The sequence below is a fragment of the Prinia subflava genome, chromosome 1, assembly GCF_021018805.1.
Source record: "Prinia subflava isolate CZ2003 ecotype Zambia chromosome 1, Cam_Psub_1.2, whole genome shotgun sequence".
In the NCBI taxonomy this organism is placed as follows: Eukaryota; Metazoa; Chordata; class Aves; order Passeriformes; family Cisticolidae; genus Prinia; species Prinia subflava.
In genome coordinates this window covers 123,075,930-123,090,259 of record NC_086247.1, presented here as the reverse complement: position 1 = coordinate 123,090,259, position 14,330 = coordinate 123,075,930, and the positions used below count along the sequence as shown (strand labels likewise).

Here is a 14,330-nt window from a genome sequence, read left to right as displayed (position 1 = left end):
GCTTCCCCGCCTGGGGGCACGGCCGTAACGAGCTCAGGCAGCCGCGGCCGGGGCCGCTGCCGAACAAAGGCACGGGTGGGGGCAGTGACTTCACCGCCGGGCCCGCCCCCGCACTCCCGCCCGCGGAACCTGCCCCGCTGCCGTCTCCTGGCAACCCCGGGCACCCGCGGGCCCGGGACGCACCCTCCGCGCCGGGGCCGGACAGCGCCGCGCAGCGCCGCCGGCCGCGGTCTCCTGCCCTTCCCTCCCGTCCTCAGCAGACCCCGTCCCCCCGGCGCCGAGAGGCGGCCGCGGCGGCGGCTCGGGACGGCGGCGGGCAGCGCCCACCTGGCCCCGGCGGGGGCGGGCAGGGGGCGGCCGTCCCCGCCCCTCGCGGCAGCCGCCCTCTTCGCCCGAGGGAGGTGCGGAGCCGCGGCCGCCGCTCTCCGCGCGGTGCCAGCAGCCTCCCCGCACCCCTCGGGCAGGGCGGGCGGCAAGGCGCCCCTGGCGCGCCGGGCTGGAGACGGATGGGGGGAGCCAAGCTCCGCGCCCGGCCGGGGCGCCGCTGCTGCCGGGGAGGGCCGGCCCTGGCGGGGCGCGGGGGCGCGGCAGGCGCTGCCCCCGGGATGCGGCGTCCCCCGCCCGCCCCGCCGAGAGCCCTACCTGTGCCGGGCCCGCCGCCGCCCCTCCCTCGGCCCCGCCGCCGCCGCCCCCGCGGGGGCCGGGACTGAGCGCGCCGCGGCGCCGAGACACGGCCCCGAGAAGAGGGCGAGGGAGCGGGAGCGGTGCCGGCCGCGGCGCATGATGTGGGTGCCGCTGCTGGCGTGCCTCACCGCGGGGATCGTCTCCGTGCCCAGGTGCCAGCGCGGCCCCGGAGCCTTCCTCGGCGCGGCCCGGCTGCTGGCGGCCGTGCCGGGACTCTGCCAGCGCTGTAAGTGTCCGAGCGCCTGGGGCCGCTCGCCGTGCCCCGGCTGGTGGGGCTGAGGCTGGGTTTGGTTCTGGCGCGGGGTCGTGTGTGGGCGGGGGGCTTGCCCGGGCCCGGCGGCTGCCTTGGGGCGCAGCGCTGACAGCTGGGACCGCCCGGCGCCACCGGCACTCGCCGGCCGGGCGGGCCGAGCTGGCGGAGGGACCGTACCTTCAGGGAGAGCCGGGCTGGAGCGGCCGCCCCGGCCCAACCCTCACTCCGCCGGGGCCAGCCCGTGATTGAGCTGTGCACGCCGGGGGCGTCCCGCCTGTAGGGAGCCGGCGGGAGGATCGCACTCCAGGGCGCTCCGGGTCCTGAAGTGCACCCTCCGCAACACTCCGTGAAGAGGCACCCGGACCCGCCCGGGGGACCCAAGCTAGGGATGGACAGTTCTTGGGGATGGTAACACTCTGTTTTACGTCCTTTATATGGCATGCAGTGGCAGGGTTAAATAGGGATAGAGCTACGAGAAGATTGTCTTCTGTTTACCTTGGGATAACTGCCTGTTGACAGTTCCCTGGGAGCCACGGTCCTCGGGTGAAAAAGGCTCTGGTAAATGTGGGTAACCCTTCGCGCTGTGGACTTGCTTCCCAAAGCCCCGGGCATCAGTTTTAATGTGTGCAGGCTGAGGGGAGTTTGTGCAAATGTACCTTAGTGCAGCAGTTGACAGAGCAAGCAGGTTAGTCAAGTATTTTATAAAGGTTATTTAGCTAGCAGTGGTCATAAAAGCAGATCTGGTTGTCAATCATCTTTCTGTATTTTTTTCTTCTTGTGGAATAATTGACATTTCCCAGCTTAAGCCTGGAGCTGATTTAAAATGTAACCTCTAAAAGTATGATTTACAATGGGAACAATGTATTAGTCTTAAGTTCTTTATTGCATATGTGACAAATTCATGCTTAATTCAGTAGGATTTGCCCCGTGCTATTAAAAACAATGGAATAATTTGTTAACTTTCATAGGATAATTTATTTTGCATTTTTGGCTTTGTATTTTGAATTCAGAACCAAACAAAATGTCAATAGGAAAAATAAAATATATTATTAAATTTCTTATGAAACATGACATCTTGTATGTAGTATCCCAGATTCTTTTTTATGCAGTGCAATTGAGTTGAAAGGCTAATTGAAACTTTATGAAGAGGATGGTTCTGTGCCTGAATGCAGTGTTGTGCTTGCTCATGAGTGTAGTTCCTGGGTAGACACTAGTGCAAATAATGCATCAGAACAGAATGCCACAGGGGGGAGGTTGTGCATGGGGCTTTTGTGCCAAAGGATGCTTGCTGTCTTTGTTGTGCTTCATAGTGAAAATATATATGGGCAATGCGTCATGGGTTATGTGTTTATTGTGACAACAACTCTCAGATTGGACAGACTATAACTCAGATAGTCCTTGTTGTTTCCTTTTCATTTGAAATCTCTGCTAATTCATGAAAGCTGAAAGGCACACTGAATTCTTTCCTTCATACATAATCACTTTACAGGCTACAGCCACAGTTAAAGTAAGAAGAGTGTTCTGTTTTGTTTTTCTGTGAATGAACATGTGATTTTTGTTTGTTGTTATTAATGTTGTTCGAGATTTTTACATTTGGTTGTGATAGTCAGTGCAGAACCACCTGGATTCTTTGAATGTCTGCAGGCTGCTTTGAGAGAGACTGGGCAGCAGCTCCATGTACAGATACTTGGCAGCAAGGCTTTGTGCAAGCAGCCACTCCTCTTTGCTTCTGCATCGCCAGTGCTGGGCATGGAGAAAAGCATCGTGCTGTTCCCGTGCCATCAGCCAGTCCAGTTTATTTATGTGCAGAGTTGGCAGAACCTGCATATCTGTTGCATTGACTCTCCAGTTCTAAAAGAAACTGGAAATAATATGAAATGTCCACAGAGCTCAAATTTATTTCATTCTTGTTGGAGCATCTTTGGCTCTTCTAATTGAAAAATGGAGAGCTTGATACTACCTGAGGTATTTGTTCTGCAAACTGCATTTTGAGATGTGTCATTGCTTGGGGATAAGTAAAGGTAGAATTTGGCACAGGGTTTGAAGTTACAAGGAGCGCAAAAGGAAATCTCACAATGCTGTAAATTTGCAATTCCCAAATTACAGGTTCTGTAAGCTCAGATAAAAAGAGTAGTGTTACTGCCTTCTACAAAGAGCCCCTTGTTCAATAAGTCTCACCAAAAGGAAATTTACAGTTCAGTAAGCCAAGTATAACAAATACCTGACATAAGAATAAAGCTAGTTCTATAGGGATTTCTACAGATCCCTACATTTATGTTTGAGCATTAAAACCTGACAAACTCCTGAAGATGTAAACCAGTGAATTGAATAAAAGCTGGATTCTACAGCAAGAGCATGTGTATGCATTGTGCTGACCAGTTGAGTAAGTGCTCACTTAGTGAATACAGTTCCCTTGCCTTCTTCAGAAACCAACTGCTGAAAATTTATTTTTTATCTACTGTATAAGCCCATGGGTAATGTGGGGCTTAAATACTGAAGAAAGACTGATTGGTCAGAGTTAACAGAGGACATTGGTTCAAATCTCAGCAGTGTCCCAGAACCAGTTATAATTAATATTAAAATCTGAAAACTAAGGTATTTGGTGTTTTCCAAAATACCTAGGGAGTTATACCTCTATGAAGCTCAAGTAAACAGAGTGTACTTGTGATGTGCAAACAGGGATGGGATGGAATGAAAATCTTTATCTCAGATTTAAAAGTTGGAGAACAGTCACTCCTCAGTTATCTCAGACAGTTGTGATTGACAGGTCTCTTTAAATACCAACTTTAAAAGTTTGTGTTTTCAGTCTTCTGGAGAATGTCATTTGGAAAGACCACTGGGGAAAGTGGGGGATCTGTGATCATGAGGGGGGCTGTTGTTAATTGTTTTATGCCAATAACATGACTTCTGATTCATTCTTTTTCTCCCATCAAGATCTTTGGTGCTTCGCTGGTCTTGTCACATCAGATTTCCATGTATTACCTCTAGTAAGAAAGTTTTATAAACCATTACTGTGTTTTACTTCTCAAAGGAATAAGAGAAGCTGTTCAAACCACCCCTGGAAGTTTTTGAAGAGAGGTGATCAGTAAATGTCCCATGACACACACACAAGCACACAAAAAATTCTCAAATAAAAGATACATCATGATAGCTTTAACTGGTGTTTGTCTGTTAATTCTCTTGTCTACCAATGCTGCTCATTTCTTTTGAGACTCAGTGGAAGAAGCTGAGTTGTATGGAATACCCAACACTGAACCAGTTTGGCTTTTCCTGAGGCTTAAAACAATCCAAGAAGAAGAGAAAACACATTTTTCATTTCCTGAGTCTGCGTGGATGATCTGCTCCCTAGGGGTAATGGACCATCTTTGGGAAAGCCAACCTTTGGGGAACCTTTGGGAGCCAGTCTTTGGGAAAAACAGCCTGAGTGTTTGAAAGGGCTGTAAGTTGCAGTTCTGAGGAATAGCGAGGGAGAGGTTAGTTTACGTGTGCCTTGCTCAAGGAGCATATTTTGCCATATACATGCATACAGTTGCTTTGCAAATTGTGCACTTCTCACAATCCGTTGCAATTTCATGTCTCTTTGGGGGGCTTATGTGGTAAGGGTTTTTTTTTATTTTATAGTTTTTACTAGTTGAATGAAACTCATAGTTGCATGTATAGTATTTACAGTGTTTTCATGCTACAGCTGTTTGAGATGAGACTGGGAGAAGAGAGGAGAGGGACAGTTGATGAACTAAAGGAGCAATAACCATACTCTTGATTCTCTGGGAAGGTTGTCTGTCATTTTGGCTGTGCTGTTGCTGAGGAAACTTGTCAAGGCAGTCTGAAGGTTACATGCAGCAGAAATACTCTATACAGTTTGAAGACGCAGTTGCTTCTTTTCGAGTGTTTAAACTTTCAAGGACTGGAACTGCAATAACTGAAAAAGCAAAAATTACACCCCATTAGTCAAGAGGCCTGAATATATTTGATTTTCCATTAAATACAATCTAAGTTTACCTCCCCAGACTATCAGAAAGATATCAGAATGTCAACTTCATGAAAGCTAAAGTCTTCATTACATGACCTTCCTTCCACAAGCAGACATTAAATTGTCAGATTATAACCTCTCATATACTTAATAGAGCACATAAATGCTGGTAATATTTTTCAAATCCTTATGAAGAATATGTGATGACTTGTCCATGTTGTGTCTTGAGTTTGAGACAATTAGAACTAAGTATTAATTACTGTAGTGGAAGAAAAATTGAAGATATTTTATTTACAAATTGTGTAAATTGACATGGGCTGCTGATATTTATTAAGACTTTTTCAGAAAGTCAGAATCATCATCACATCATCACTTTTGTAAGTTCTTACTTAGAAACTAGGGACTTCACATTTCTGTGTGCCTTCTCCCGAGTAACAAGTTGTTGGATGAGAGGAAATAGCCTCAGGTTCTGCCAGGGAAGGTTTAGATGGGATATCAGGAAAAATGTCTTCACTGAAAGGGCTGTCAAGCCTTGGAACAGGCTGCCCAGGGAAATGGAGGAGTCACCATCCCTGGGAAGATTTAAAAGACACACAGATGTCACGCTTAGGAACAGCTGACTCAACATGGGCCAGCAGTGTGCCCTGGTGGCCAAGAAGGCCAATGGCCTCCTGGCCTGGATCAGGAATGGTGTGGCCAGCAGGAGCAGGGAGGTCATTCTTCCCTTGTACATGGCACTGGTCAGGCCACACCTTGAGTGCTGTGTCCACTTCTGGCCCCTCAGTTTAAGAAGGACATTGAGATGCTTGAGCGCGTCCAGAGGAGGGCAACAAATTGGTGAGGGTGTTTGAACACAAGCCTTATGAGGAACAGCTGAGGGAGCTGGGGTTGTTTAGTCTGGAGAAAAGGAGACTCAGAGGTGACCTTATTGCTCTCTACAACTTCCTGAAAGGTGGCTGTAGTCGAGTGGGGGTCGGTCTCTTTCTCCAGGCAACAACTGACAGAACGAGAGGACGCTGCATCAAGGAAAATATAAGTTGGATATTAAGAAGATTTGCACAGAGACAGTAATAAAGTACTGGAATAGCCTGCCTGGGGAGGTGGTGGAGTCGCCATCCCTGGATGTGTTTAAAAAAAGACTGGATGTGGCACACGGTGCCATGGTTTAGTTGAGGTGTTAGGGCATGGGTTGGACCCAATGATCTTGAGGGTATCTTCCAACCAACTAATTCTGTGATTCTGTGATTCTGTGAACATGTTGTAGTGGTGTACTTGTGCTGGGTTAACAGTTGGACTAGAGGATTTAGTCTTTTCCAGCCTAAATGATTCTATGATTCAAAGAGATACTCCTGAGCCTCCATGTGCCTTTCTTACCCTCATCTCTGAGAAGTTCCATCACTTATATGAAGGTGGAATCATTCAGGACAAAAACTTGAAGAACAGAAGCCTCAGATAGGGGCATATAAACTCAAGTTTTTTCATGTAAATATATATGAATGTAGAGGATTAGTGGTGGACTTGGCAGTATTGGCTTAAGCACTGGTCTAGGTGATGTTAGCGGTCCTTTCCAACCTAAATCACTCTGATTCTCTCCTATGATTCTATTAATAGATATGGTGTAAGAAACATTAACGTTAACATACAAATTAAATCTACATTACCTACATGACTTTTTTTCAACAATGTATCTTTTAAAAACTGCATATAGAAAAACTGTACTTGTTTAGATCAGGATAGGTGTGTCTTAGGCAGTGATTGGGATTTCATGAGTTCTGTCAGAGTAAGAAGGACGAATGGAAAAGCTTAGTATTCTGACCTTTAAGGTTTGTTCAGTGTTCATAAAATATATTAATGGCACTAAAGTCATATGTTGAAAACTTACGTATGTGAACTATTTAGTGCTTTACTGTAACTGGCAATCCAGACATCTTGGTATAAATTTGACTTCTGATGAATTTACTGAAAACAGGACAAGAAAATCAGTTCCATTTTGTTAATAAACTTTTTCTGGTTTTTGTTTGGTTTGTTTGTTTGTTTGTTTGTTTAAATAAAATCCTTAAGACCTCGGTGCTTCTCATTCTACTTGCATTCTCCTTTTCGGCAAACTCATTTTCAGAGTTCCTGTATCTCCAGTACTAATTGCTGATTTCTGTCTAACCAGTGGAAAGATGTAATAATTCTTTCTTATTTGCTTAAGCAAACATAATTTTTGATGGACAAAGTAGACTATGGTCTGTTATTCCTTTCTAAGTACTTGAACTTTATTTTTTTCCTTTTGGCAGTTTACTTAAATAGACTTGGGCTATTTAGTTTAACTTCTGGGAAGGAAGTGGGGCTCTAATGAATTAATTCACTATACACTGTAATGGAACCTTTCTCCAAGAAGAAAAGTAAGCTTCTTGCCAGCCATTCAGGATTCCCCATGTTCTGGTGGCAGAACAAGAATAACCCCTTGAGCAAAATGTAAGTGTTTCAGGATGATTGGAATTTACAGCATTAGAAAGCTGCCAAAAAAGCAACTTCTAGCTGAGGCTAAATTGGCCTAAATTGAAAACTTTGTAAAGCTCATAATTGACTTTTTTCTTTATATGTTTCTCTGCTTCCCATGACTTCATTGTCATATGCCTGTGGTGACTTCTTGGTATTTACCCATGGTGACAGTAATAATGAGTCTGAAGTATTTACAGTCATCAGAAGATACTGAGACAAATATTTAAACTATGATTATTGGAGGAGGAAATTTCTGTAGGTTCAGGCAGGTAGAATGATGTTCCTGGATGTTTGATTTTTATTCTACTTCAGGCCTCTTCTCTCCTCACTGATTTGGGAGTTGTCAGCAGCAGCGGTTCTTTGGGTTCAGATATTGAAGACTTTAATATTTATGGTGTTTTGCAGTTGGAGCAATGTTATGAATACAGCTTCATGATGTATGGTGGCATCACAAAAGTAGTCCAAGTGTGATTAAACAAGTAGCTCTCCTTTCCAAAATAAATCCAGTTCCTTCTCGATGTTCAAGGGAATTAGGCTAAGTGAATTCTGTTTGTTCTATACTTGAGAATACAATTTATTTCCATCTTATCTCTACAGGGTAGAAAGGGTTAGTACTGTGCTGAGGACAACTTGCTTCCCTCAGAGAGGAGCTTCTTCTTGGAAACAACCAAGTTCCCATCTTTTTGTTCAAACAAGACTACCAGGAAATAAGAAAACTTGTAAGAACTTACACACTGGCACAAATAGCACAAAATAACTAAATAAAACTAATGACATCAGCAAGCAGGCTCTTCCAATCTAAGCAAAATTGTTGGAGTGCATTTTGCTGTTAAAAATGTTGTGGCAATACTTCAGAACATTAAATAAACCACTACCTGTTTAAAACCTAGAATTTGCACGTTTGTAGTCTGTCCTTTAGAGAGTATTTAAGCTGCACCTGCAGACCATACACATATGTGAATACTTCCTTGAAGGAGCAGAAGCAGAAGCTTGCATTCAATCAGTCTGTGTGCACCTGTAGTTTAGTTATAGTTAGTATGTGAGTCTGCGTATTTTATAGCCCTCAGTCATGTTTTGTGTAATCTTTGCCCCCAGATTATAAAAATTTAACAGGCTAAACCTAAAATAGAGGTTGGCCAGTGTCTGTTCCTGGACAGGTGGTCAGGTTTTGAGGTTTTTAGTTACGAAATAATCCCAGAAAGTTTTTTACTAATTTGTCTCAGGGACAATAACCATCTTTGGAGATTGAAAATCCTATGGAAAAGCAAATTACTGAAATAGCAAATACAAAAGACTTGGTATTCTAGAAAACAGTAACATTTTTAAAATAGCCCTCTTGAATAAATGTTCCTCCCAATTTTGTGGACTACATACAAGTCCTTAGGGAGTGGTGGTTATTCTCTCTGATACCAGTCTTGGCTTTTATTTAATATTCTTGAGGTTTTCTTATTGCGAGTGTAAACTATGTATTATGCATTCAATGTTTTGTTTCAAGTCTGACCTGTCTCCCTAATCCACACATGCACAGTTTTGGTTTGGGGCTTTTGGTTTGTTTCAGGAAAATCTTCTGTAAAAGCACAATTCAGTTTATCATTTTTGTGTTCAGAACTGAGAGATTTGTTCCTCTAAGTTGTCAGCTTTGGGAATTTCAGTCTAAAATGCAGAGTAGGTTTGTTCCAAACCACCATGTATGCCAATAAAAGAGTGAAGTAAGCTGTTTGCATTGCTATGGACTAAGAACCTATCAGGTAGTCTTTGGTGACACTATGTAGGAAGAAATAGTTCTGAGCTGTTCTTAGCAGTTGCCAATCCTCTGCACTGCTGCTGGGTATGTGGATGAAGACACAGTGCCAGGATGAGGTCATACTCCTATGGGGCGGAAAGCAACAATTTGGTGATGAATAGATATGAAATTTAAAGGTACATTAGAGAAACAATTGGGGTTGGAGGCCTAGTGTGAGGAGGTAGAGCTATTTAGGACAGGTGGGAGATAAAGCTTGGGCTTATCTTCTATTCAAGGGTGAACTTCTTAAGCAGGCAGAAAATAGTCATTTTTATCTACCTTTATAACCATCACGACGTCCTAATTAGGTAAGATTTTATAGACTACGCAGGAACATACCAACCATTCAGGGCTGTTGATTGGTTACTTGCCAGCAGTACTTACTAATACACAAGATATTAAATTAGCAGTGATATGTGGCAGTAGCCATTCCAGGCTTTGCTTGAGCAGCATGACTATTCAATCCAGTCAGCTCTTAGCAAGCTTCTAGCAGCTGTAGGTGACTGGAGTATAACAATTTCTATGCCTATGTTCCATCCTAGGACACAGAATTAACGCAGCTCCACATATTTGAAGATTCCTTGAAATGGACTTAATTAAAAAAAAAAAAAAATTAAGCTCTCTGTTTCAATATACTTTGCATTTTTGTTGGTGTAAAGCTGTGCAAACAGGACCACCGAACCTGTGCCATAGAAGCATTAGCTTTTATGACTGTGCAAAATGATTCTCTTCTAATGATATAATCCAGGTAAATTTTCCTCTATGTTTTTATTTGTAAGAGACAGGTTAGTTTCTGAAGCCAAGTAGTCTTTGACTTATTATTTGCAGCCATGACTTGCATCAACATAATGCAAGAAATTATGTTGATTTCTGCTCGCAGAAAAGCAGGAAGTTTCATAGAAAGGAGAGGCTACAAGTAAAGTTGGCCAAGAAACAAAAATTGTGTTGTGAAAAATTTCAAGGTTGCAGTGCTTGTTTTCATTCTGTATTGTGGCTTGGGAACAAAGTCAGACCAGAGTAGTCAATAGCTCTGTCTCTCGTAGTCAAGGCCATGTCTGAGGCTGTGGTTTGAACATCGTGTTTTTGAATCCTAACTGCGATACCAGTAGCTGCTATGGGTAGTATCTTTTCCAAAATGCTGTTATATACATCTTTCTGAAAAAAAACCCTTCAAAAATGATATTTATACATGAAAAACTTGAGTTGCTACGCATCTGTCTGAAGCTTATGTTCCCCAAGTCTTCATTTTGAATGATCTGCAACCTTCATGTAAGGGCCGGAACTTTTCAGAGATAAGGATAAGAAAGACACATGTAAGCTCAGAGAATGTCAGGAGTATCTCCTTGAATCGTAGCATCATTTAGGCAGGAGAAGACCCTTAAGATTCTCTTGTCCAACTGTTAATCCAGCACAAGCCCACCACTAAAACATGTTCCTAAGCATGGCATCTTCATGTCTTTTAAATACCTCCAGAGGATGGCGACTCTACCACTTCCCGGGGTGGCCTGTTCCAAGGCTTAACAGCCCTTTCAGTGAAGATATTTTTCCTGATAACCAATCTAAACCTTCCCTGGCACATCTTGAGGCCATTTCCTTTTGTCTTATTGCTTGTTAGCTAGGAAAAGAGGCCAACACACGCCTTGCTGTCACGTCCTTTTCAGTTACTTGTAGAGTGTGATAAGGCCCCCCCTGAGCCTCCTTTTCTCTACTCTCATAAGACTTGTGCCAGACCCTTCCCCAGCTCCATTGCCTTTCTCTGGACATGCTCCAGAACCTCAATGTCTTTTCCACTTGCAGCTTTCCAGCCCCTTTTCCCCCCAACCCGTAGCGCCAAATGGGGTTGCTCTGACTGAAATGCTGAACCTGCCACTTCCCTTTTTTGAGCCTTATATAATTGGCTCAAAGCCTTATTACAGAACTAATTAGATAATGATATTCAATAATTGCACTTCTTGGGAACTCCATGTCTATGTGCCATTACAGAGCAGACTTATGATCCATTTTCTATCCTCCAGCATCATCTGGGACTATTTTCTGCCGGGGCTTCCCTAATGTTAATGTTGACAGAGGTGTGCTCCCCTTTTGTCTGCACTGTTCAGCTGAAATCCAGCGTCAGCTCTCTCCAGTGGCATCGCTCAGACCTTGCACAATATGCAAAAAAGGTGTTTTATGCTGCATACTTTGCAAAGGCACAAACTCACAGAGGGCAGACTGCTGCATTGCTTTGCATTTCAATGCATTTTTAAATCACCTGTGTAGCTCTCACTAATGACCCTCATGTTTAAAAGTACTGTTTTCATACGGTAATGCATATTAATTTGGGAACCCCAGAACTCTCAGGGGGTGTATATTGGCAGAGTTAGGAATGGAAAGTCCCTATCAGTTATCAGGACTTGTTCACTAGTGATTCTTTTCACTGCATCTATTTAGATATGCAAAGACTTATTCAATTCTCACCTCTACTTCTTACCATCTCCATAACTACATTATGGTTTATATCTTCCAGTTCCATTTCTCTTTTTAGGAACACTGTAACAGTTGATTAGTTTGCGGGGAGTGTAGCTTGTTTGTTTGTTCAGAAAGGTGTTTTTACTCACTTGGCAGGTTTACAGAAATTTTTTGAGAGCTCAGAATTTAACAATGTTTTGCACCTTTCTTTTACACATCATTATTTTCTTAGCAAAAACATGTCTCTTCCATGCAGAGTTTTAGTTTACTCTTTCTTCTGTTGCTGGCATAAAAACATTTTAAAATCGTTGTATGGCTTAGCTTCTTTTTGGCTGAATAGTAAAACTAAAGTGCATTAATGGAGAAGTGAAACAAATTAACAAATCCCATATGTAATAGGAAAAAAGGGAGAGGAAAGAAAAGTTGTTTGGTATTGTCAAGTAATCTTAGGATTTTATTATAAAGCATAAAAAGTGTACAATATTCAAGTTGAAATCTCCTTGACTGGGCAAGATTGAGTACCTCTTAAAGCTAATTTTGAGGCATACCTTGTAATCTTCTTGGAAAATCTGGTGATGACATAGTGTGTTTTCAAAGCATGGCACCAAAGGCAAAGAGAATTATTTCTTGTTTAAAAAAAAAAAAAAAAAAAAGGGGAAAAATCCCTAATTCCAGGACTGGGTTTTAGCATTGGCAGTTAAAGCACAGACACTCGTTTTTTTCCTGTAATCTGGGCAAATAGCCGTCCAACACAATAATGATGGAAAAATAATCCTTCCTCTGTAGCATTTTTGTAGTGCTTTTCATTGTACCTGCACGCTCAGCCAAAGTGAATCGGGAAGCCATGTGTTAGGAGGGACAGTCACTGTCTGTCCCCTCTGCAGGGTCATGTTGCTCTGCTCTGAAGACAGAAAGGTGAAGGTAACTGCAGGATACTGCATAAAAGCTGCAGCTTTCCTCATAAATTACTGAAGGCCTCATCTATTATCTATGCAGAGGGATAGCCTGGCTGATTGCTGCCCTAGAACAAGATTAGATGCACAATTGAAGGAAAACCAGCCCTGTAGAAGCTGGATAATTTCCTATCTTCTTGCCTTAATGAGTGTCCACCAGTCTGAGGGCCGTGAAAAGGGAGTATAAGCTGTAAGCTCTGTTTTGACTTTCTCTTTTAAGCAAGTGGTACACCCTCCAAAACCAGCAGAAGCATGTACCAACTGTGAAGCTGATACCAATCCCAATTCTTGGCTGTACTTGAATAAAGTGCTGTCTGTTTGAAAACCTGTTTAACATCCCCTCTGAGATGCCAGAGTGCTGTATTGCTATTTCATCTCTTAGATAAATACCCTGATTGTGATAAGGTTACCTTCATAATGAGGAGGCAGGATATGATTATAATATATATGATGTTTGTCTTGCCTTGATCCCTCTTGTTCTAGAGAGTTTAGGCTTGCCACACCTGTGATCACTGTAAATAGCTGCAGTTGTTGAAGCATGGTTGTAATTTTGTGGAGTAAGCTGGAAAAGTGTAGTTTAACCTGATGCACTTTTTATTACATGCATATGCCTGTGCCGTTCCCAGCACAGAATTTGGCCCTTGTCGAAAATACCTTTTGGCATACATCAGTTCAAACAAAGCCAGTAGAAACTAGCCCTTAGCTTTGGCTAAACAGTAACTCAGTCTTGTCTGGACTCTGATTTTGGTGAAGTGGCAGGAAAAATCTCAGTTCTTTTTGAAGTCAACTCATAAAAAAATATTTCTTGCTTTACCATGATTTTTTTAAAGCAACTGAAAAGTTTATACTTAAACAGTTATGGTTTTAGAGCAGGCTAACTACTAAATAATAAATATTTGATGAATGAAAGCATGTCCATAAATGTTACTGTTGTAATGGACTATGTATTTGGGAACCAGAGTACTGATGTTGACAGAATAATAAATAAAGAAGTTAATTCAACTTTTTTCAGTTTCTCTTTGTAAATAAAATTCAACCTTTTGCTTCAATGGTACCAAACTTGTCTATTGCCAGCCTGTGACTTCATGTTGTGAAAATGGAGCTCTTGAGACTGGAGAGTTATCAGCAAAGAGATTTGCATCCAACAGTACTGTATATTCATTTGTTAAAGGGTTTTATCTGCTGTGATCACACTGAAACTGGATTTTAAGATTTTTTTTTTTTCTGTCTTAGCAGTCTGCAAAGGCACACAGACCCCCCCCCCATGTTTTACTAGACAGGCTGTATTAATAAACTAAGTAATGTTTCAATAGATTCAATAAACTACCCATACAGAAAAAAATTGGGACAGGTATTTTTCAGTGTTGTCCAATGCGTCTGGAAAATGGCACATAGAGACATATTGATGTTTTTTTTGCAATTTTTGCTTTTTAAAAAAAGGTGTTAATATTTTGTTATCTGGTCAATGGCATTTAAGTTCAAGTATGTGTTTTGCAGATGGGATTATATGTCTTAAGAAAGGAGTCTGAGATATCATTGCAGGAAATTAATTAGGCCATACTTATAATTTGGCTTATTTGGTTTACTGATTGCAATGACAAGGAATTAATCTTCCTTATTCCTTATCTGAATAGCTAGAAACATAGGTTTCTGTTTTTTTCATGTCAGCTATTTATTCTTATCAAAACAGCTCTGTCTTTTACAATGGTTCTTAACTTGAATGGGTAACTTCAAAGTTCGTGTAATTTT

General features: G+C 42.6%; 1 protein-coding gene across 1 annotated transcript in view; it reads left to right on the top strand.

Moving 5' to 3' along the window:
* Positions 1–634: 634 nt before the first annotated feature.
* ITGB8 (integrin subunit beta 8) overlaps positions 635–14,330 on the top strand; it is a 47,389-nt gene continuing 33,693 nt past the window's right edge. The window contains exon 1 of the mRNA XM_063411029.1: positions 635–910. Within this exon, the coding sequence (XP_063267099.1) occupies positions 781–910 (130 nt within the window). The 5' untranslated portion in view covers positions 635–780. The remainder of the gene's footprint in view (positions 911–14,330) is intronic.